At 37.9% G+C, this 25,024-nt stretch overlaps 1 protein-coding gene across 16 annotated transcripts in view; it reads left to right on the top strand.

Annotated features, from left to right (window-relative positions):
- Positions 1 to 24,130, top strand: part of SMAD1 (SMAD family member 1) — a 79,907-nt gene extending 55,777 nt beyond the window's left edge. For 11 of the 16 annotated variants that reach the window (XM_070608894.1, XM_008515369.2, XM_008515373.2 and 8 more), the window contains 5 exons: positions 7,009 to 7,266; positions 9,744 to 9,860; positions 12,802 to 13,023; positions 18,982 to 19,238; positions 22,760 to 24,130. In XM_070608894.1, the coding sequence (XP_070464995.1) occupies positions 7,009 to 7,266; positions 9,744 to 9,860; positions 12,802 to 13,023; positions 18,982 to 19,238; positions 22,760 to 22,903 (998 nt within the window). In that variant the 3' untranslated portion in view covers positions 22,904 to 24,130. The remainder of the gene's footprint in view (positions 1 to 7,008; positions 7,267 to 9,743; positions 9,861 to 12,801; positions 13,024 to 18,981; positions 19,239 to 22,759) is intronic. The other 5 variants (XM_070608900.1, XM_070608905.1, XM_070608901.1 and 2 more) reach the window with 1 other exon arrangement.
- Positions 24,131 to 25,024: the final 894 nt, after the last annotated feature.

The following is a 25,024-nucleotide window of genomic DNA, read 5'->3' as shown; positions in this document are numbered from 1 at the left end:
GATTCTGATAACAGACAAAAGAGAATTTAGACCAAAAAGCATTGACACAAAGGACACTTTATCATGAACTTGTATGTACCAGATACCACAGCAACCTGCTGTATAAAGCAGAAACTACGGGATAGGGCAGGAAGAACAAATGGAAACACAGTAATAGGAGCTTTGACACATCCATCTAAATAAAGACCAGTCATGGAGAAAAAACATAAGTAATGATATCAGACAGAGGTTGGCAAACTGTGCCCACAGACCATATCCAGTCTGATGCTGGTTTTTGTAAATAAAGCTTTTTAACACAGCCACATCCATTTGTAACATATTGTAGGTCACAAAGAAAATAATAAAGTTCTGTAAGCCAGAAATACTACAGTCACCATTCTTATCACAATGCCATAAACCTAGAAATTTAAAGCAAATAAACTCTTCCACCTGGGAAATTTTTTTTTATTGTGGTCATAATAGCTTATAACGTTGTGAAATTTCAGTTGTACATTATTGTTTGTCATACACCATATAAGTGTGCCCCTTCACCCCTTGTGCCCACCCTCCACCTCCCTTCCCTCAGTAACCACTAATTTGTTCTCTTTGTCTGTAAGTTTGTTTATGTTCCACGTATGAGTGAAATCGCACAGTGTTTGTCTATCTCTGTCTGGCTTGTTTAGCTTAACATAATGCCCTCAAGGTCCATCCATGTGGTTGCGAAAGGGATGATTTTTTTTTTTTTTATGGCTGAGTATGTTCTTCCACCTGGGAATTTTAAAACTAGTCTGTTAAATAACCTGTAGGTGAATGGGGAAATATAAGTGACAGTTACATAATTTCTGGAAAATAATGTTCACAAAAACACCTACATATAAGAATCTATGGGATACATTTAAACCAGTCATCAGAGAAAAATGTATAGCCTTGAACACCTCTATCAATAAAAATAAAAGAATAAAAATAAATGTTAAATTCCCACTCAGAAAGCTAGGAAAAGAACAGCAAAGTAAACCAAAGAAAGTACGAGGAAAGAGATAATAAAGGTAAAAGCAAAAAAGGCTGAAGTAGAAGGGCTGGCCTGGTGGTCTGGTGGTGTAGTGGTTCGGTTCGTATGCTCCACTTTGGTGGCCCAGGGTTCGCTGGTTCAGATCCCAGGTGCAGACCTCCACACCAGTCATCAAGCCATGCTGTGGAGGCGTCCTACATACAAAATAGAGTAAGATTGGCACAGGTGTTAGCTCAGCGACAGTCTTCCTCAAGCAAGAAAGGGAGAATTGGCAGCAGATGTTAGCTTGCGGCCAATCTTCCTCACCAAAAAAGCAAGAATGAAGTAGCTAGTGAAAAAACAGATCAAATCCCAAATCCTGGCTTGGAAAAAAAAAATAGACTAAGGATAGGATAAAATCTAGGAGGAAAGATGGGTTGGAGAGAAAGCACAAGTAGAAAAAATTAGAAACAGCAATTGATACAGAGATACGAAATTTAATTATAAGATTACTTTGCATACCTGTATGCAAGTAAATTTGAAAACCTAGATGAAATGGATAATTTTCTAGAAAAAATATAATTTAATTTACCAAAATTAGCCTTAGTAGATGTAGAAAGCTTAAATTTATTTCCATAGAACAAATAGAGAAAGTTGTCAAGGAACTCCTCCACAGGAAAGCACTGAGCCTAGACGGTTTAACAGGAAGAATCTACCAAACATTTAGAGACTGTTTAGAGACATCAACTGTTCCTGAGCACACACACATTTATGAAGCAAGTATAACATTGACACCAAAACCTGGTAAAGACAGCACACACACACACACAAATAAACTTACAGACCAGTATCACTTATGAATATTGATATAAAAATCCTAAATACAATATCAGTTATTAGACTTAACACCCCGCATTAGGAAAATAATACGTCATGACCAAGCAGGTTTTATGACAGGAATGCAAGGATAACTCGCCATATTAATATGTCTAAGAAGACAAATCATAATAGTATCTTCAGAAATGCCAAAAATTCCTATGACAAAAATTCAACACTTATTCTTAATAAAAACACTCAATTATAGGAATGGATGGATACTTCCATCGTGATATGTATGCCTCAGCCCTAAAGTCAGCATCTTACTTAATGGGGAAACACTAGAGGCATTCCCACCAAGGTCAAGAATAAATCAAGGAAGTTCACTATCTCCACCACTTTTTTTTTTTTTAAAGATTTTATTTTTCCTTTTTCTTCCCAAAGCCCCCTGGTACATAGTTGTATATTTTAGTTGTAGGTCCTTCCAGTTGTGGCATGTGGGCTGCCACCTCATCATGGCCTGATGAGCAGTGCTGTGTCTGCGCCCAGGATCTGAACCAGCAAAACCCTGGGCCACCGAAGCAGAGCACGTGAACTTAACCACTCACCCCTGGGGCTGGCCCCTCTCCACCGCTTTTTAACATGTATTGGCACTGTTAGCCAATGCAATTAGACAAGAGAAAATAATTGGAAAGGATAAAGTAAAACTTGTATCTGTTTATTGAGGACTTGATCATTTGCCTGGAGAACTCTGTAGAGAATCAGTGGTAAAACTAACTCAGACAACAAAAGAATTCAGCCAGATAATAGTAAAAAAATAACATGTAAAAGTAACATGGAAATATCAATAACCTTTATATATATATAAATAATTGCCAGTTGGAAGACATAATGGAAGAGAAAACTCCATTTAAAATAGCAACAAAAGGTAAAATACTTAAGAATAAATTTAATAAGAATTATATAAAACCTAATTCAGTGTCACAGATTGAATTGTGTCCCTCCTAAAATTCCTGTGTTGAAGCCCTAATCATAAGCACCTCAGAATGTGACTGTATTTGGAGATAGGACCTTTCAAAAGTTAAGATGAGGCCTTTTGGGTAGCGCTGATCCGCTCTGCCTGGTATCTTGAAGAAGAGGAGATTAGGACATAGACTCGAGAAGGATGAGCCGTGTGAGGACGCGGTAAGAAAGCGGCCGTCTGCAAGCCGAGAAGAGAGGCCTAGGGAGGAACCAGCCTGGCAACCCCTTGCTCTCAGACTTCCAGCCCCCAGAACTTTGAGTGAATAGATTTCTGTGGTTCAAGCCACCCAGACTGTGGCATTTTATGGCTGCCCTAGCAGAGTAACACAGTACCTCTACAGCACTCCTGGAAGACACAGAAGTCGACTTGAACATACTCTCCTGGTTCTTGAATAGGTCATTTCAACATTATCCAGATACTAATTCTTCCTAAGTTCACTTATTAATATAATGTAATCCCAATAAAAGTACCAATATTTTTTTCTGGAGGTTGACAAAGTGGTAACTAAAGTTCATGTGGAAAAGTAAGCATGCAAGCAAAACACTGAAAAGAACTGTGAGAGGGGACCAGCCCTGTCAGATATTAAAACATACTATAAAACCTCTATAATTAAACAGAGTGGTGCTGGGCTGGGCACAGACTAGAATAGAATGGAATGGCATGTCTAAACATAGACCCTAACACATATGGAACTTGATGGGAAAGGTGGTATCTCTGATCACTGGGACAAAGATGGGCTTCTTAATAAATGGTGTTGGGCAACTGGCTAACCATTTGGAAAAAGATAAAATTAGATCTCTTCCTCATACTATAAATAAAACAACTACAAATGGATCAGAGATCTAATTCAAATATGAAACTTTATGTGCACTACAGGAACGCATGGATGAATTCCTCCGTACAGTTTGGGTGTAGGAGAAGGCTTTCTGTGACTCAAAATCCGTATGCAATAAGAGGAAAGATTGATAAATTTGACTACAAAAAAATAAACCTTTGCACATAAGCAAAGTCAAAAGACAAATGACAGATTGTGATACAATATTTGTAATATATATCATGAGTGAATATCTGTAATATATGTATATATATTTTAATGAAAAATGAAAAGATCAAAAGTGGGCAAAAAAGCACAGCAGACAGTTCACAAAAAAAGATATAAAAATGTCCTCTGAAACACATGAAAAGATGGTTGACTTTCACCATAATAAGAGAAATTTAAATTAAAATTGCACCGGAATACCACTTCTTACCCCTCAGATTATCACAAAAATTAGAAACTTAACAAAATAGTCTGTTCTAGAGGCTGTGGGGGAAAAGTCACTCTCGTGTGTTGCTGGTGGCAATGCAAAATCGCACATCCCCTATGAAGGGGTGCTTGACAATAACAAAGTTCTATCTGCATCTCCCCTTTCATCCAGTATTTCCACTTCTAGGAATTTACCCTGAAGATATCCCGTTAACGATACCACAATGTTTACACACATGGTTATTCATTGGGATGTCATATATAATGGCAAAATATTGTAAACTGCCTAAATGCCCAGACATGGGAGATTGGGTAAATAAACTCCGGTGCTATTAGCTGTAAAAATAAATGAGGAAGATGGCTATAAACCAATATGAAGTTAATTCTAGGATATAGGGGAAAAAACCCAAGTGCAAAAGAGGATATATAGTAGGCTGCCTTTCTTTTTAGTAATAAAGATGAAATAAGAAAGCATACATTTATCTGCTTATTTTTCCAAGAAGAAACACAGGAAGGATAAACCAGAAAAAAATGAAATTGTCTATTCTCTGAGGAGGTTAGATGAGGGGACTGAGGAAATAAATTGTAATATATACGTATAATAAGATGCTGCACACAACATTGGATGAGTCTTACAGACATACTGTTGAACCAAAGAAGCCAGACACAAGAGTATACACGATCCCATTTATATGAAGATATGTGCCTTTTACTATAGATGCAATACCTCAGTACATTTTTTAAGTTTATTAAAAGATGCCTTTACCTATATCAGCAGTAGAAAAATCATCTTAATAATTGTAAGTGAGGGAAAAAAGCCCTGTTTCCTGTCAAGTTCATCTGTAGGGTGTGCTTTGTTGGTGGCTCCCTTCCCAGGTCATCTACAAAAGCTGATTGGTCTCACCTGTGATGTGCGCTAAGGCCAGCACCTTGCTTTCGAGCCAGGCCATTATGCTGCGCAAGAGTGACTGCAGACACGTATGCAGACTATCACCTCGGGGTACAGAAATACATTGCTTCCGCTGCCACTGTCATCTGCAGGCAATGAGAAGTACATGCCCAGTTCTAAAACTGTTAGGCACTGGAGACTCCAAAACAGGGGCTCCAGTAAATAGAGTGTGTGTGTGTGTGTGTTCAGGGGATATCCTCTGAAGGGTTGAGATGGAGGACTGATTCATGTTGCTGTCTGGTGCTGCATTTGGGGGAAGAGGTTTAGAGGCCAGTATTTATTTGCCCCCTTTATTTTAAAGGTGCGAATCAGAATGGAGGCTGTGGCTAGATGACCATAGAAGGCAGGTTGGGAAATGGTAACTCAAGCTGCAGAAGCTAAAAGAAAAAGAGAATATTTGATTGCTTAGGTAATTTTAAGGTATTGGACTATTTTGTAGATGTGTTTATTTTGGAATATAGATTTCGATTGGGGTTAGGGTATCCTTTGTGACTATGGGGAATTTTTTCTTCAACAGAATAAAGTAGTTTACGTTTCCGATGACGGTTGAAAGGTAGAAGGAGGAATTATGCTTTTGATGACTTGTTTTGGGCAGATTCCATCACTGTGCTAAAAAAACATGCATTTATTATACTAAAAAGATTTGTTTCTAAGGGATCAAACAGGAAAATCAGCAAATGTTATTCCTGCAAGATTATGTAGCAATTTAAGATAGCGTATGAGAAATTTTAATACCTTCAAAACCTATTTTTACTTAAAAACAATTTTCAGCTCAGGAATCAGTGATAATCCAAATGTTAAGAGCACTTTTTTCTGTAGAAATGATACAAGTTATGGATAGATTCCCTGGAAAACCCTCAAAAATCTACTTAATTCCTAATGCCACTGAATATTGTTTCTTTGGGAAAATAGATTCTGAGTTCTAACTCCCGACGGCAATAACAGATTTTAAATCTCCTCCTCTCTCCCACTGTGCATTTTACCACATGGGTCGTTTTCCTCTTTCTAGCCAACGCCACCATAGTGGTGGGGATTCCAAGGGCCCTTGTTATTGGGGAGGAGCCATCTGGTGACCCTGTTGGGAAGCGTAGAATCTACCCGGGTTAGGGCTCTGTTAGCCAGCTCTTCCCGGTGATTAGCATTGTATTTATAGTGGCTTACCTCTGGAGGTTCATGACCATGCTAATTATTAACTCCTTAGGTTCCTAACATACGGAGCTTTTAGGAATGACTTGAGTTGCTTTCTTTCCTTCTCTACTGGTACCTACGTTTTTGGCCTTTATACCTTGAGTATTCAATTAGCAAAAGGTGGATCAGACAACCTCTTTCTTTCTCTGCCCTTCAGGTAGTGATAAGGATTACTGGGAAGTGGGTACACATCTTAGGATCCTTAGAGAAAAGCCAGTCATAAAATTTGACTGCTAGGACACAACATAAAACATCATATTTTGTCTGTCTTCATTGGCATCTGGGTATCATACAGCTCACTGTATTTACCCTCTCGACTTCACTGTGCTTCTTTTTGTTTTAAAGTGAGTTAATGTGTCAATTTGAAACATTTGTGGTGAATAATTTATCTCATTCAATAAATATTAACTCTTAAATGCAAAATCTTATCAGCCAAGGGCTGTAAAGTGTAGTTGTCAACGGTGATGTATGTTCTTAATTGTGCTTTGGTTTTTAGTGAGTGAAAAAATTAAGAACGAGGGAACCTTAACATATTTAACCTAAAAGAACGTATTTCGCAGACTTTCCTTGGGCAGTGTGTCAATGCTGCAGGTCTCGGGCCTCAGTCTTCAGTGATTCTAAAGAGACTGTATTTCTTACTGCATTTGTTCCTGAGTGAAAAACGGCTTTTCATTTGAATCGTGCTTTTGAATTGGCAGCAGAGCAGACCTCGGATAATTTGTTGTTACTTAACAGATTATATTTCAGCTTTATTGTGATGTTATTATAGATTTTCATCATTTTTTGTCTCTTTTTTTTTTTTCTTTCCCTTTTTCCAGTCCTCCCTCCAGTGCTGGTTCCAAGACACAGTGAATATAATCCTCAGCACAGCCTCTTAGCTCAGTTCCGTAACTTAGGACAAAATGAGCCTCACATGCCACTCAATGCCACTTTTCCGGATTCTTTCCAGCAACCCAACAGTCATCCGTTTCCTCACTCCCCCAACAGCAGTTACCCTAACTCTCCTGGAAGCAGCAGTGGCACCTACCCTCACTCACCCACCAGCTCAGACCCGGGAAGCCCTTTTCAGATGCCAGGTAGGTCGGAATGTTCAGAGGTGTTCTGTGGTCAGATCAGGTGTTACCAGAGTGTCAAGGAGAAGCTGCGTGTGCCTGGAGTGGACAGAGCTTTTCAGCTCTAGAATCCGGCACTCTGCTCTGGAACTCAGGACACGATTTCGGGGGAAAGGGAGACCTTGCAGCCAAGTTAGCAAATGTCTGGTTTTATTTGTCAGGCACAGATGCTTGAATATGTTTTATTTCTGATTTTGAAAGGTTTTGAAACAGCTGCATCCTTCTGGGAGTGGCATAATTGTTAGAGTCTTTGCTCTTGATAAAAGAGAGAAAGAGAAAAATAATGTGTTGCACACATTTGCTGTTAGGAGAAACACAGCCTCAATCAACATCATTTCCATAGAAAAAGCCTGTTATGAGTGTAACCTCAGAAGAGATATTTCCTGAGGGATCACTCCCCTCTACTTAATTAAATTCATTTCAGTGGTGATGTAATGCCAAGAAACATACACGTTAGCAACAAAGATATTGCAACAGAAGTCCTGGAAACCATCGGGCAAAGACAAAAAACAATTCTCCTCCTTTTTTAGACTTAAATGATGGTATAATGTTTATCAAAATAGATGATTAAGACATATATTTTTCAAATTATAGGTTAATAAGCATGCATCTCAGAAAAAAAAATGAGTAGTTCCAAATTTCTAAACAAAGATATGCTTGACATCTATTAACATTTCAAGAAGGGAAAATGAACCGGCCAGCATGTTTATTGGGCCACTTGAAATGTTTTCAAGTAAATCTGAATTTGACAACAGTGCTGATGTGTCCCCCAAAATTGAAAAGTGGTCCACACTTGGTAGTGCTTTCTTTTATTTATATATTTATTGCTTCCTTTTATTTTAAGCCTGTTTATTTTGCAGTGTTTTGTTTGTTTTTCAGTCCAAAACTGTTTAGGATGAAGGTGGGAGATAAATTAGTTTAAAAATCAAACTAATATTATCTGGTGGTTTTCTGTCCACCCCACTCCCTGCCAGACCCGTTGGGTTTGATGAACAGGGTAGTGGTGAGGAGATGGTTTCAGAAGGCTTTTGAGCAGTTGGCAAACCCAAGCTGGGCCCAAGGGTGAAGAAATTGAAGCTTATTCTTGTATTTACTCTTTGTCCCCGGCTGTTAGAGATCAAGGTAGAGGCCAAGGAGAGGAAATACGGGCAAGAGAAAGTTGCAAGGGGTGGAGGAGGTCCGTGTGGGAAGAGTAGAGTACCACCAGTAGTTATCTGGTCCCTGTCAGTGGTGCAATGCCATAGGTCGCCAATGAAATTGTCACCAGCTTGTTTACAGAAATTTATTGGATTTTCCCTCAGAGGAGGCTCTTTGCCTTCGTTCCTGGCTGGAAATAAAGCAGAGTCAGCGTTACAGCTGCAGGGAAGAAGCTAAATTAAAAGAAGCTGGAGAAAGGGTGAAAAAGGCATCCAGATAAGGTCCCCATAGTCCTGTCTTTGTGCTCTGAGTCCTTGCTTGTTAGCAGCTGGATGGTGGAAGTTAGCAGGTTGTGATCCAGCTGGAGAGTGAGTCTTGGAAGTCACTGAGAAACTCTAAAGGAGCAGTATTCGCTGTCTGTATTCGACAGCTGCCCTGGGTGGTCTAGAGTACTTACCCAAGTTGTTCATGGTTCCCTAAGGTAAAACTGTGTTCCCTGCTCTGTCGTATGTGCTAGATGGGCTCACGATAACCAGTGATAGCCAGTAAGGATCTTGTTTTTCTGTCACAAAGGATTGTTCGCGGGAAAAAACCCTTTATTTTATTTAAGAAAACACAAGACTTAGTGTTCTTTGTTTCAAAAATCATGTTATTGGCCTCTTATTTGCCCACTAGCTATGAGCTTTCCAGAAGAAACATATGTAAATTCTGAAACAGACGAGAGCTGTGATAAACTGATGTATTTCCTGTTATTCTGCTACTAGGGATTTTAAAACTAGTCATTATTTAAGTGGGTAGGGAGAAGTGGCCAGTCATGGGAAATGAACAGTGTCAGTCAGTAAGTTGACTGTAATGAAACTCAGTTGGCAAATTTCTAAGAGCCCGTAGGTTTAATGCAAGAGACCCTAAAGCTCCTTTTCTTCAGGAGTCCTGTGTAGCCTTCATAGGTTTTCCATCCATCAGTGAGACTACGAAATACACAGGCCCTCTCAAAGTGAATTATATGAAAGCATGTTTAAATGCTCTTTTGGATGTTTTAAAATGTCATGATCCTGGATAGGCAGACAGCTTCTGGAACTGGCATAAAACTCCCACTGAATGTTCACTAAAATTGTGTAAGATGGTGAGATGGTAGTCATTTTCAGAAAGTGTACGTCAAGTCCAGTGTCTCTAGCATCCAATGTTCTGATGAGAGGTTGAAAAGGCAACTTAATCTCTTAAGAATCGCAGCATAGAAGAGAATATATGTTTTAAGTGTGAGCATTTATCAAAGATAAAGAACTTATTTTTTTAAAACTTTGTAGCCGACACACCCCCACCTGCTTACCTGCCTCCTGAAGACCCCATGACCCAGGATGGCTCACAGCCAATGGACACAAATATGATGGCGCCTTCGCTGCCCTCAGAAATCAACAGAGGAGGTAAAATGAATTGCCACTTATTCCCTTTTTAGAGTCTAAAGTTAATTTGTCCACATGTTACTTTCTATCACAAATTTATATTCATCTTTTGAAAAAACAGCTACTGGAGAAAGAGGAGCGCACAGTAAGAGAAGCTGGATAGAATTCTTTGGATTACGAATAAGTCTTCTATATGGAGAACAAACACACTGATTAACTAATGAAGGCCTAAGTATAATTGTGCAATCATCTCTTTACTAAAGAGTATTTTTAAGTGAAGGATAAGGGGTATTGAGAAACAGCATAACAATACTGAAGTAGAGCTTCACGGGTGATTTCTAAAATTAGAAGCTCATAGATCACGGCTTTCCAAAGGTTCTTTTGTAGTTAGGATCAATATTCATAAACCCCATCCATTTTATGGCCCTCATCTACATACAGCTGCAACTGGAACAAACTAATAGTGTTTGGGTTTTTCTTGCTGTGTTTATTTGTTTCTAACCTTGTTACAAAGGAATTGAGGCACATTTTACCTGTTCTTGGTGGGAAGAACTTAGAAGCAGAACCGAACATTTCTTTCCCTCCCCACTAGAGGCTGGGTCTCTTTCCAGTTCTGTTTTCCCCGTTGGTCACTGAGGGGGAGGATCGCTCTTCCAGGTCTGCAGTGGCAGGTTGAGGAGGCTTAAGCGAGCCGAGAGCTCAGGTAGATAAGTGTTGGGAGAATCCCTGAGCACCTGTAAGAAGTCCTGACCACACTGTTGAATAAAACTGGTCCCTGATACCCTCTCCTTAGGGAGGTGCCTCACTGGTGCACTCTACACGTGACATGCATCATTCAGTTCATGTAAATGGAAGTTCAAATGCAATTCCATTACTAGCTATGTCTTATTTCATTCGTCTCACTTTTTTATTAAAATTGGAGATACAGACTTTGTCAGAGTTGCTTACATTTTTCAAGTTCTTAAAATTTGATGATGAACTCAAAGAAGTTTGCTTAGATGTGCAGTGAATAAATAGGAATGTATACCTTTTTAATCTGTAAAAATTTTTTTATATCTTTTTTATTTGGCTCTGTATTTTATGGTTCCTGATAATCTCTAGAACGTCCTCTCAAACATGTAATTATGAGCCAACAAATAAAGATCCTGGTTAGAGAAAGTAACTCTTCTCTTGCACGTTTTCGGCATTTGTGTTCAGAGAGCAGGACAGCAAGAGAGAATGGGAGAGCACTGTTACACAGGAGCAGGTGGACCCTGTAGCTGTTGTTGTTAAACCTGAAATGTCTGATTTCAGAAAATAGACCTTTAAAATGCTTTCAAATTTTTCCTTTAAATAGCTTTAAAATGTTTCCCTATCAGAAAAAGTTTACAGTTAATGTTTTCATGAGGAAGGAATGTTGGCCTTTTGTTGTTGTTTTACCTTTGGGGGTTTCCTAGAGCAAGGGTCAGTAGATTACAACCCACAGGCCAATTCAGCCTGCTTCCTGTCTTTGTAAATAAAGCTTTATTGGAACACAGCTATGTTCATTCATTACATGTTATCTATGGCTGCTTTTGCATTACTAGGGCACAGTTGAATAGTTGCAATGGAGACCATATGGTCCACGAAACCTTCCTGGCCTTTTACAGGAAAAATTTGTCAATCTCTGACCTAGATGGATAATATTTTCAACAATCCTGATAGCTGATAAAAGCCTTCTATTAATGATTTTGTGGGCTTCTTTAAGATTTGGCACTTGTAAATCGCCTACATTTTGCTCTTTGAAATAGTTGCTTAGCAAACAGGGAAGAAGTGTATGTTTTCAGCTCCTCTGCTTAAGTATATAAAGCAGCTAATGTATGTGTAGATTTTTTTTAATGTTCATTTTTCTTGTTTTCTTTACCAAATTCTACAGTAAATGCCTTCTAATATTTGCGGAGGTCGACGTTAAGAACACAGAAGTACTTTTCCCTTAAGAGTTACAGTTCATGCTTCCAATGTGGATTTTCTTTCTTTTTTTTTTATGATCATATGCTCAAGATTTCATAAACCTCAGATGATTCCATATTGGCATGCTGGATATGTGTGGTTTGTGTTCTTGGAATCTCCAACGCAGCGGTATAAGAAGTTTTACTACAGAAGGAACTTATCTTTAGAACCTTTTAGTTGCAAATGTTAGAAGCATGTTCTGTTTGGAGATTTGTTAGTCTTAAGAGATTTGACTTAACAAGCTGCATCCTGTCAGTGAAGTTGGGTAATTTCCATTGTTGGCCCATTCTGGGAATGGAGAGACCAAACACACCTGCTCTGCATGACTTAAATCAAATATAAGGAAGTCAGCGTGCAGTCTGGAGGCGAGAGATACGATTCACTCTGTAAGAATGGCCAGCTGGCAAGATTGCTTCCTGAGTTTGAGGACTGGAGCAGAGCTGTAGCTGTGATCGTTATTGGCAACTTAATGTGAAGTGAAGGAACTCCTTATCAATAATTAGAAACTGATTTTCACTGCTTTGAAAAAGCGCAGGCACACTAAGCCTCTGTTGAAAGTAATTCCTGTTTGTGCCAGCACCTTTGGCATATTTCCCATCCCCTATTGTTCTCTTCCCACTTGTTTTTTCACTTGCCACTTGGTGCATTTCTTTAGATGGTGAGCCAGGGACTGTGGTGGGGTAATTTCCATTTTGGCATATTACGGAGCAAGTAGCATATTGTGAATGTTCAGCAAATGCTGCTGGTATGCTTGCGTAGCTGGCGTTTGGCTTATCTGATAGTAATTGGAGAAAATTATTTTCCAATTAAAGGAGAATGACACACTTAGTAAGGAGTCCCTGCTTTAGATATCACAGATAAACTGGTACATTATAATAGCAAGTGCTTTTCCATATCTTCCTCCATGATCCTGAGGCACTTTGACCACGCAGTTTCAGTTTTTGAGAGCCCGAGGCACTAACCGTGGTTGACTGTAAGCTTTTCTCTCTTACAGACGTTCAGGCGGTTGCTTACGAGGAACCAAAACACTGGTGCTCTATTGTCTACTATGAGCTCAATAACCGTGTGGGTGAAGCGTTCCATGCCTCCTCCACAAGTGTGTTGGTGGATGGTTTCACTGATCCTTCCAACAATAAGAACCGTTTCTGCCTTGGACTGCTATCCAACGTTAACCGGAATTCCACTATTGAAAACACGAGGCGGCATATCGGGAAAGGTGAGTTTTCACGTTAACCTCTTTGGAATCTAGTTTTTCTGTGTGTCCCTGTTCCCCCAGAACTGCCTTAGTCGTTCCTGCCACAAACTAGTGTGGCAAACACCAGGTAATATACGCTTGTTACAGTTTGTATATATTTTTCTAGTTTGCATTATCAGGAAGTTCTTCACTTTCCAATCAGCAATTTTTGTGGCCTACCAACTCATACTAATTGATATTAATTAGCTGAAAAAGTGATTTGCTATTTGGGGAGACTATTCTATCCTCTGTTTTGCTGCAGCATAAAATAGCTATTAAAAAATTACTTATGGGGGCCAGCCCCGTGGCCGAGTGGTTAAGTTTGTGTGCTCCACTTCCATGGCCCAGGTCTCGCTGGTTCGGATCCTGGATGCAGACATGGCACTGCTCGTCAGGCCATGCTGAGGCAGTGTCTCACATATCACAACCAGAACGACTTAGAACTAGCATATACAACTATGTACTTGGGGCCTTTGGGGAGGAGAGAAGAAGAAAAAAGATTGGCAACAGATGTTAGCTCAGGTGCCCCCAAATAATTACTTACAGCCTAAAACTAAAAGTAAATTAAAACAAGTAAACCTAATGTATTTCAAATGAATACCATAATTCACTGGCAAAAAAAAAAAAGAACTAATCCAAAATAACTTATGAATATAGTATTTGGCCATGTAGCCTCAGGCTGGGCCAGGTAGGGAAGAGTGATTGCAAGCAAATGCTGAAGTCTTTTTTGTAGACTTGATTATTTAGTAGCAGTAGGAGTGAAACAGTTATGAAACTTTTAGATAAACTATTAGATTAAGCAAATGACTGAATGTGTGGATGTTGTTGGGATTTCACTGAGTCTACAGTGTGCAATGAGAGACATACAAGTGTGGAGGAGGGCAAAAAGTAAAACCTCTAGAGGTATCAGTATGAAATCATGATTTTATTAATACATCTATGTGTGTGTATATGCATGTTTGTGTTCTCATGTATATGTATGTGTGTACATGTGTATGTATGCGTGTGTCTGTACATGCCTGTAGTTTCTGATCTGTCTGCTGAAGGAGCCAAGAGGCAAAGATAACCCAGTTCTAGTGCTCACATGATCATCTCTACACCATTTCCCACTGAAAGGAACCAGTGCTCCTTGGAGAAAGGGCTGACTCCAAGGCTGGGACAGGTAGGCACGAGATGAGCCTGGAACGTTTTGTTATATCAGAAAGTAAAGAAATACTTATGAAAATGATGGGGGCATGTCACAGGAGCCAACTCGGAGGGGCTTCCACTGGCCAACTCTGGGACAATTTGAGCACCGAAATAATTAAGTACAGTAATAAATTTTAAGCTACTGAAAAACAGTCATCGTTCTTAAATCCATGCCAATAATAGATAAATAAATGAATGAACAAGGCTGATTGGTAAATGTAGAGTGAGTGTTAGAGTTGGAAAGTCATCATCTTGTAGCCATCAGGCAAGAATCATCATCTATGGATGCTAAATGTAGAGAGAATTTTTAATGAGAATCAGGATATTTGTATGGTCTTAAAGTGTCTCCTCACAGACTGCCTATTAGTTACAAGGGAGAATAAAAATCAGTAATTATACAGTGGGGAAGTTGGACAACATCTTGACTGGGGGATCAAAATTATCATCACCACAGAGAGACAGATGGAAACCATACCTCCAGATGTGATACCCAGAGAAGGAAATAGCATCACCTATGCAGAATGCCCGTTGAGAATGCAAATCTGAACCTAATCATGAGGAAATTTCAGACAAACCCAAAATGAGGAACATTCTATTAAAAGAGTGAGGAGGGACTGTATTCTTCCAAAATATCATGTCAAAAGACAAAGGTGTGAGAGTGTTCCAAATTAAAAGCAGTTAAAGAGATATGACACCTCTATGTAATAACCTGACCCTGGACATGCTTCTGTACCAGACAGGGGAAAATATCATGAGGGATGTTATTGAAGCCAGCAGGCAAAATTAAAATCTGAATGGTAGATTAGATCAAAGTATTATATCAATGTTAAATATACTGGCATTGCTAACTGTACTGTGGCTGCTTAAGAGAATATCCCTATTCTTAGGAAATACATACTTAAGTATTTAGGGCTAAAGGGCCATGGTGAAATAATTCAGGAAGAAATGAATTATATATATAAATAAAGATATCTATCCACCTAAAACAATCCTGTCACTGTGTGTGTGTATATATATATATATATATGTATGTATGTACACACACACACACACACATGCATATGCTTATATATATGTGTGTGTGTATCTATGTGTGTATATATGTATGTATGTGTATGTATCTGTGTATGCATATGTATATAAGAGTGTGAGTGGAAGAATAGAGGGATGGGAGATGCAAATTATAAAGCATATGGAGTAAATTGTCACAGTAGATGAATCTGGATAAGAGTTATATGGATGTTCTTTGTTCTGTTTCTCTTTGTTGTTTGTTCTGTTTCTATAAGTTTGAAATTATTCTAGAGGAAAAGTTTTAAAAAATGACCTACTATGAAATTTAGAACAGTGGACCATATTAAAAGGTTATTTAATAGATGCTTAAAGAATATTTGAAATAAAGTTTAACATTTAATCCTAAAAAAAAAACCTCTTAATTAAGACAGGAATTCATAGTTCCTTAATACAATAATGGAAAAAGAAAACTACAGATTTAATGATGAAATGCTAGAACTCAGGTTTATAACATGCAGACATCTTTCTGTCGTCTGTAAACCCCTGAAATTGGACATAAACAAATTTTGCTTACATTTGGGATGAAGGGACATATTTTTCATTAAGTTCTGAAGTTGACCATTACTCCAAAGTGGTAAAAAGCCATTATACTCTGGAACGTTCCTATTAAAAATTAGGAAGAAAATAAGAATTCTGGGAATGCTGTTATTTAAAATTCTTCCAGATGCCTCGACTGGAGTACTGAAATGTAGAATTATAGATAATGGAAATAAGCCAAAGTTGTCATTATTTGCAGATGATATGGTTAACTAATTGATAATACTTTGGGAATGTGTTCTTGAAGTGAGATCAGTAGGTCAGAATCACTGATACATTTTTCCAAATTTATTTCCAGAAAGCTTTTATTCATTTCCCCTCGTACCAGAAGTCTGATTGCCTTTCCTCCCTTGCCCAGGGGGCATTACTCATGGTCATTGCGTCTATTCAAATGAAGAGATGTCTTATCTAGAAACCTCTGAAGAATCCACTTTTAGAAACTATATTTCAGGTGTTTTTTTTTTAATCTGGCAATAGCCAGTTAGAAAATATAATGGAGGGGAAAATCACATTCCCAATAGCAACAGAAAACATAAACTTCTTAGAAATAATCTGAACCTACACTGTATGAGAATTATATAAAGAAAAGCAGATTTTACTGAGAGAGAAAGAAAATTGAAATAAATAAATAGGTAGTCTGCATTCCCTGAAGAGAAGGCTTAATATTGTGAGAACGTTTTAAGGATGTTCTTCTAACTTAATTTATAGTTTAAAACAATCTATGTCAGAGTCACAATGTGATATTTTTTTGAAAGTTGGGAAGTGTATTCTGAATATTACCTGGAAGGATAAATAAGTGAAAATAGGTAAATTTTTTTAATGGGAGAGTAGAGAAAAAAAATTTTTTTTCTGCTTTTTCTTCCCAAATCCCCCCAGTACACAGTTGCGTACTTTTAGCTGTGGGTCCTTCTAGTTGTGGCATGTGGGATGCCGTCTCAGCGTGACTTGATAAGAGGTGCCATGTCCGCGCCCAGGATTCGAACTGGTGAAACCCTGGGCCGCTGAAGCAGAGTGTGAACTTAAACACTTGGCCACGGGGCGGCCCCCAAAAAATTCTTGATGTTAGGGGTTAATGAAACATTATGAAACTACAATTAAGTAAGTGTGTAGACAAAACAGTAGAATAAATTAAACTCAGACTATACTGTATTTAAAAATGTACTGTGTGTTAAGTGAAGCGTAACAAATCAGTAGAGTGTTTTAATGTTCCTGCAGTACCAAAGTTAGCTTTGGATAAGGCTGGGGGGACCCTGACCTCATGCCATAGATGCTAATAGATTAGTGAGTTGAATTTTTTTTAAAAGGCAAGCTGTTAAAGAGCTAGAAGAGAATATATTTGATCAGAGAGGTAGAAATTTTCTAAGCATACAAAGCAACGGCAAAGATCACAAGAGATTTGACTACTTAAAGACTTCAGACTTCCGTAGGTTAAAAAAACAAATACCATGAACACAATTAAAAGACAAAGGAGTAACAGGGAAACAAATAGGAAATAAATTATTTATACCTTTCCTATATGCACAGCTCATAAATAATAAAAATACTAGAATCCCAGTGGGGTAAATAGCTAAGAAATATGAACAGTAAATTCATAAGAGAAACACAGGTGGCTAATAAACATGAGAGTGTATCCAGCCTCATGTGCAAATTAAAACAATATTGTTTTTCAGCTGTAAATTAGGGGAATTTTGGTTCTGTTTTAAACCTGGTCTCAGTACTGGCACAGGTGAAATGAGAAGACTCAGTACACGCTGGTGGGGTGTAAATTGATGCAAGCGTTCTGGAAAGTCGTTTGGCAAAGTGAATCAAGAGCCTTCAATCCAGTGATTTAACTTCCAGGAATCTCTCCTGACTATGTTGTCAAAAGGTGGTCCAGAGACATTTATAATGCATTGTTACAATAGCAGACAATTTGTATCAACATGATGGTCCAGTAATGGGAGAATTGTTAAATAAATTGTTGTATCCATACAATCATGTAGATAAATATAAATGTGTGCAGAGAAAGTTTAGTGATACTCAAAACTGAATACCGTGTGTCAAACTATTAACAGTTACTGCCTGCCTCTAGGTCACTAAAGGAGTGATAATATTTTCTGCTTCTTTATATTGTGTTTTACTTTCTAAATTTTCTAAAACGAAAATTTCTCATTTTTATAATCAGGGAAAAAATAAAAACGCACATATACACTCTTAAATTGTTTTCTCTACATCAGACAGGAAAATGGGCTTCTGCTCCAGCAGCTGTTTACGTGGTACAGAAGTCTTAGCCATTGTATGTACACGTGAACGCAACACCTAATGTTTTGTTTGAGACAATAGTTCAAGCATTGACTAAGCTTACATGCCAGAGTTACCTGCAAAGTAGACAGTTTAAAGCCACTTGGGATGTGACTGTTTGCTGGATCACCTGTAATAAAGTGATCTCCCTTAATGGTCTGGGGCTCTGTCAGAATGGTTTTTTCACCCTTTCCTTTTTGTAAAAGGCTGAGTAAGATCAATTTCCTACACTGCGGCCTCCGTAGATCTCACAGGAAGAAGTTTGGAGCAGATGGTAGTTCACTGACATCAGATTCCATGCAGTATGAATTATTTTTCTAGTGTTTTTTAGTCTGCAACTTACATCTTACAGCAGCTCTCGGCAATACTTCCTCCACCTGTGGATTTCTAGGTTTTTTGTTTGTTTCTCTCACTCCTCTGTTCTCCTGCCCTAAAATTTTTCAAACAGCTTAGCTGCAAAATAAATGCAAGAGAGCTTGTGTGGTGAGTATATCTAGGATCCCATAACAATAAAGTTCAGCTTTATTGTGCTAGACAGTGAAAGTGAGAATATGCTTTCAATCTGTGGCCAAATTGGCTTTAAACATGTCTCAAAATGAAAATGCTGCACTTTATTACTGAGTTTTTAAAGGCTATGTTATATTATTTCTTAGAAACCTCCTAGACGTGCAGGTTGACATACAGACGTTGTATTAACTAATACTGTTAACCAAGATTTTATCAGTTGTGCAAGACTTGGAAAATATCTATTTAGCTACTTAGCCAAAGTTTAAATCCATGTAAATTTATATACTGAAGCTACACAGATGCTGTTCAGCTATAAAAAACAACCATGACTGAGTTCTGTGCTTTGTCTTCCTGTAGGTGTTCATCTTTATTACGTTGGAGGGGAGGTATATGCCGAATGCCTGAGCGACAGCAGCATCTTTGTGCAAAGTCGGAACTGCAACTACCATCACGGATTTCATCCCACTACTGTCTGCAAGATCCCTAGTGGGTGTAGTTTGAAAATTTTTAATAACCAAGAATTTGCTCAGTTATTGGCACAATCTGTGAACCATGGCTTCGAGACAGTTTATGAGCTCACAAAAATGTGTACTATACGCATGAGCTTCGTGAAGGTAAGTCAGCTGTGACACCTCTGGTCAAGGTTTAACAGTTTTGCTGTGCTTTCTCCCAGTATTTAAATCTGTATCCTCTTGATATGTGTCCACGGAAGCCAACTTACTCATCTAGGTATTTTTAAACTTTAACAAGGACATCAGTAATTAGGAGAATGTCATTGGAATATAGGAGTGTTTTGTGTTAAATGTCAGTAGTAGCAGGTCTTAATAACTTTTCCTTACTTAAATAGCACTATTTTAGCTATGGTAATACCATTAGAATATATTGTTATATAATTTAAATACATGCTTGTCTTATCAGATCAATAAACACACCCTCCTCCCTTTTCTTTTCATTCTATGTTTTTAGTACTTTTATGATCGTAACACTTATTGCCTTTGTTTCAACAATAAGTAAGTCATCTTTTTGTAAAAGTAAAAGTTCATCATATTGGGATTTATTTTTGATTGGTCAGTTTTTTTGGTGGTTCCAGTAAACCTCGTGATTTTCTTGTAATTCACAACTTAATAAGCCCTTGCCCAAAGATAAATGGGTGCCTTAGCTCTCAGATTGTATGGCAAGGTTTGAGGAGGGAGAAGGTTAAGGTCATTGCTAACAACAATCACTCTCTTTGCTGCCTCCTTTTCTGCCTCAGAGAAATTAAAATTTTAAAGATGCCCTTGAAATATAAAAAAAAAATTTAAACATCTGATGTGGTACATATATACAATGGAATACTACTCAGCTGCAAAACAGAACAAAATCATTGCATTTGCAATAACATGGATGGACCTTGAGGGAATTATGTTAAGTGAAATAAGCCAGCGAGAGAAGGATAATCTGTGTATGACTCCACTCATATGAGGAATTTAAAACTATGGACCAAGAACAGTTTAGTGGATACCAGGGGAAAGGTGGGGTGGGGGGTGGGCACAAAGGGTGAAGTGGTGCACCTACGACATGACTGACAAACATTAATGTACAATTGAAATTTCACAAGATTGTAACCTATCAATAACTCAATAAAAAAAATAAAAAAAAAAATTTAAACATCTGATTAGATTTCATGAGTCAGTAACTTATTCTAGTGACTGACTGACATGTCTCTGAATTCTCAAAGATAAATTTTCATCGTCTGTTACCTTGAGAAATAAAACTAATTATATATTTGGGTGAGGCAGTCACCTTTTATGTCCTCTCTTCAGAAGCTCACCTGATTGGTTGTGAAACCTGTTTTGTGATATATTTATTACAGAGGGTACTTTTGGAACCTTACTTCGTCTATCATCCTTTAGATCAAATATCTTTTCCTGAATATCGTTTTTTTTTCCTACTTTGAATCATATTAGCAGATTTTTCACTGTATTCTCTGAGTGTTTTTTTCCTCAAAATGTAATTCAACAGTTCTTTGTAGCTGAGTCTGGTACCTTTTTAATATTAAAAGAGGGTTTTTCCCTTTTAAAGAGGTTGACGTATTTGCTGTGTCTCTTATGGGACTACAAGGACCTTGCTCATCCAATATTAACAGTCACTGTTTAAATTTAGAGTTAGCGTTTTGGCTAAAATGAATTTTAAAATGAGGACAGTGACTTGCCCGGAGTGTTTTTTGTTTGTTTATTAGTACAGAGGAAAGAATACCTCTTGAGACTCAAGAGATCCAGGTTCTAGTTTGTCTGCCATTTTACCTGTGGCGTGGGCGTTCTTTTCGGATCTTCATGCTCCTCATCTTTAAAATGGGTGGATGGAGTTGGGAACTGTGGGAATCGTTACTGAGGTCCCTTGATGAGTCTGTCGATAATTATTGAAGGCCCACTCTGGACGAATTTATGACTCTAATGCTTCCATTGGCTTTCTCCTCCAACTCGTTTTATATTGTTTACCCAATCAATTTTAATGATTTTACTTTTACACATTTTTAATTATTTACTTTTACACAAGTAGAAACAAACTTTATGCTAAGAAAGTGTTTATAACGCAAGGATATGCATTAAAAATGTACTTGATTTCATTCATTTCAGCAAATATTTTTATCACTATTCCAGAGAATTAATGCAAAGATGAAAAAGCACTAAAGTCTCTAGCTTCAAGATGCTGATGGCCTAGTGTGTGTTAAATTATAATGTAACGTGAAAAGTACTGGAATTGGAGGGTTACACGAGATATAATGGACATAGCCTGGAAGCTGGATTTGAGGAATTAAGGATAAACAAATCTTATTTTAAAACTCCTGCTGACATGATAAAGGGCAGCTGCTTATCAAACATCAGCAACAAAAAGATTGCGCACAGTTTGTTCAGCATTGTTCTTTATTATCAGAAGAACTGCATACTTTGCCCTCTCACATTTAGTGTCTTAGAGAAATGGTATAGGACGTTTTACCAATCTTGTGCTATTTTTAAGATAATCATTTTTGGACTTTAAGATAAAACATCTATTTTATAAATTATTTTCTCAGTAAACTTCCTCTACCTGAAAAATCCAAGTCAGTTCAGCTGAACAAGAATTTCCAAAGCTTCTGCTTTGTGCCAGTTACTGTGCTGGATGTTTGAGATCAAAGATAAATAAGATCTGATCCCTGCCTTCAAAGAACTTACTATCTAATGGAGGAAATGTGTACATAAACAAACCTTTAAATTAAAATCAGCATTTTTTTGTTGATAGATGTACAAATGCATGGATGTATATACATAGGTAATTCACATATCACAACTTTCTCCTGAAAGTTCTGATATTCAGATGTATTTCTTGAAATTCCTGGAGTAGGTAGGTAGCAGAGATAAATAGAACTGAACGTTCTCTGATATTCCTCATGAAACGAGGGCTTACCAGAACTTGATATTCCATTGTCCACCACACCAGTGAGGTTTTGGTCTTTGCAATAGCAAAATTACTTATCTTTTGCATAGTGACTTCCTTCATGCAACTTTAGCATCCTAATTCAGTAATTCTAAAGTTGTCTGGCAAGCTGCCTTCTTGTACAAATGAATAATAGAATCTATTGATTCAAGGCCATGGTTAGGTGTCGGTAATAGCTTTTTGGATACTTAGATGCTCCTGCCAGTTTTGCTTAGAAGTTTGAAAGATCAAGAACTCCGTGTTGATAGGAGGACCTTTGGTGGCTGAATAGGGAAGAAAGAGAATGTCAGTTTGTCTAAGATACTCTTTCCTTATATTCTTGATGATAAAATGAGAATTTAATAATATCTATTACAATACTATCAGTAACATAACAGGCAATGCAAATGAAAAGTGTCTTTATTAAAACAGCCTTATAATGAATTTTAAAACATCTATTCCCCAAGGCCAATTCTTAATTTGGACTCCATGGGTGGACTTCGGGAGTGGTGAACACACCCATTCCCGGAAGTTGCCTGCCACATTGTGTGTGTGTGTGTGTGTGCGCGCGCGCGGGCGCACGCACGCACACGCAGAAGCATATGTCTTGTGGAAAGCATCCTTATCTTTAATCAAAGTGTCTGATTATGAGTTTAACCACTGAGTTAAGCAAGTTAAATGACCTCCAATATGTTGTCTCTAGGGTTGGGGAGCAGAATACCACCGCCAGGATGTTACCAGCACCCCCTGCTGGATCGAGATCCATCTGCATGGCCCCCTCCAGTGGCTGGATAAAGTGCTTACTCAGATGGGTTCACCTCATAATCCAATTTCATCTGTGTCTTAAACGGCCTCAGGCTTCTGCCTCTTGAAAACTATTGAGCCTTGCATGTACTTGAAGGATGGATGAGTCAGACACGATGGAGAACTGACAAAGGAGCCTTGATAATACTTGACCTCTGTGACCAACTGTTGGATTCAGAAATTTAAAAGACCTTGGTAACATACTGTTGATATCAAGAACCTGTTTAGTTTACATTGTAACATTTTATTGTAAAATCAACTAAAATGCATACTTTTAGCAGGACTTTGTGTATAGTTAAAGGAGAGATGGCCTAGCCAGGGACAAATTATCTATTCGAAAAATGGTCCTAAGAGATTCTTTTGTGTTTGGCACTTTAAGGTCATCGTTTGGCAGAAATTTAGCATTAATAGTCTTTCTGAAGTGTGTTTTTATCAGGTTTAACGCCCATGTTGAGTCTTCTTTTCATGGGTTTTCATAATATTTTAAAACTATTTGTTTAGTAATGGTTTTTGTTTGTTTTTTAAGTAACGGTTAATCTTGATGATATACATAGTAATCTTTCTAAAATTGTATGCTGACCATACTGCTGTCAGAATAATGTTAGGCATATGCTCTTGGCTAAATATGTATGTACAGAATATTTGGAAGTTAAGAGTTGATTAGATTAGTGGATTTAGAAGTATTTGAGGGGGTGGGGGAAGGAAATGACAACTGCAAATGTAGAATATACTGTAAAAATTCAGTTTGTTGCTTTAAAGAAACAAACTGATGTCTAAATTTTGCTGTGTTTTGATTTTTTAGAGATTTTATCCTACTTTTCTTTTTTGGGGGCATCTTCTATCCCATCTTCTCCAAAAAGCAGATATGCAGCTGGTTCATTCATATAACTGTGAGAGCAAATGAATAATTCCTGCTATTTTGAAATTGACCGCCTGTATGTTTCAGTGCTGATGGTATGGAGTGCTTGAATGTAATAAGAGGTTTTTATGGAGTTTACAGTACAGAAATAGGCTTTAATTTTCAAGTGAATTGTTTGCCAAACCTAATAACTCTGTTCAATATTTCGAGGATTTAAAGAACATCCCTGTTTAAATCCATTTCAACCTTTTTTTAGTTTTTTTGTACTATCTTTGCTTTTATTTTTCTTCTGCTAATCTTTTATATTCACTTATGCTCTCGTACATTGAGTACTTTTATTCCAAAACTAGTGGGTTTTCTCTACTGGAAATTTTAAATAAACCTGTCATTATTGCTTACTTTGATTAAAAATGTGTTGTGTCCTTGCTTCACACACTAGATTTTAGGATCAGTAAGATTTGCTACTCTTTTGAGAGATTTTTCTCAAATGCTCTTTGCCAAACATAACAAACTAAATTACTAGCACAGAGACAGGGAGACTGCATCCTGAAGAGAACAGAGTCACTTTAAATCAGAAAAGAAAGAACATGTGGAACTTTAAAAATTAAGAAAAAACTAGCAAAATCTGGAATTCCAGATCTCAGCATATAAACTTTTTTTAATTTTATTTTTATTTTTTTTAAGGATTGGCGCCTGGGCTAACAACTGTTGCCAATCTTTTTTTTTTTTTTTTTTCTGCTTTATCTCCCCAAACACCCCTGTACACAGTTGTATATCTTAGTTGCAGGTCCTTCTAGTTGTGGAATGTTTAAACCTAAGTTTAAAATCCTTTTATAGTAGAAATTAGAGAACTCAAAGATTCCGTTTTTGCTACTTGCCAGGCACTGTTATAAATACTTTCACAAAGAGTAACTGATTAAATCCTCACAATAACTTTGCCAGTTAGGTACTCGTATTACCATCTCCATTTCGACAGATGAGGAAACTGAGGCCCAGAAAGGTTATTTGACTAGATTAAGGTCACACAGCTGTCCATTGCTGGTGCTGGGACTCAGACCCTTGCAGTTTGACTCCAGAGTGGGTGCTCTTCCTTACTACCCTCTGTTGCCTCTTTGCGTTATGACTAAAGAGGCCAGGAACAGGAAGGTCAAGAAATAAAACCTTGGACAGCTCCATGGGGGGACGCCGCCTCAACGTGGCCTGAGGAGCAGTGCTATGTCCACCCAGGATCCGAACCCTGGGCTGCCGCAGTGGAGCGCGCGAACTTAACCACTCAGCCACGGAGCCGGCCCCTCAGCGTATAAA

This window comes from Equus przewalskii, chromosome 2 (genome assembly GCF_037783145.1).
Source record: "Equus przewalskii isolate Varuska chromosome 2, EquPr2, whole genome shotgun sequence".
NCBI lineage: Eukaryota > Metazoa > Chordata > Mammalia > Perissodactyla > Equidae > Equus > Equus przewalskii.
The sequence above is the reverse complement of the archived record's forward strand: the minus strand, read 5'-3'. Positions and strand labels throughout refer to the sequence as shown.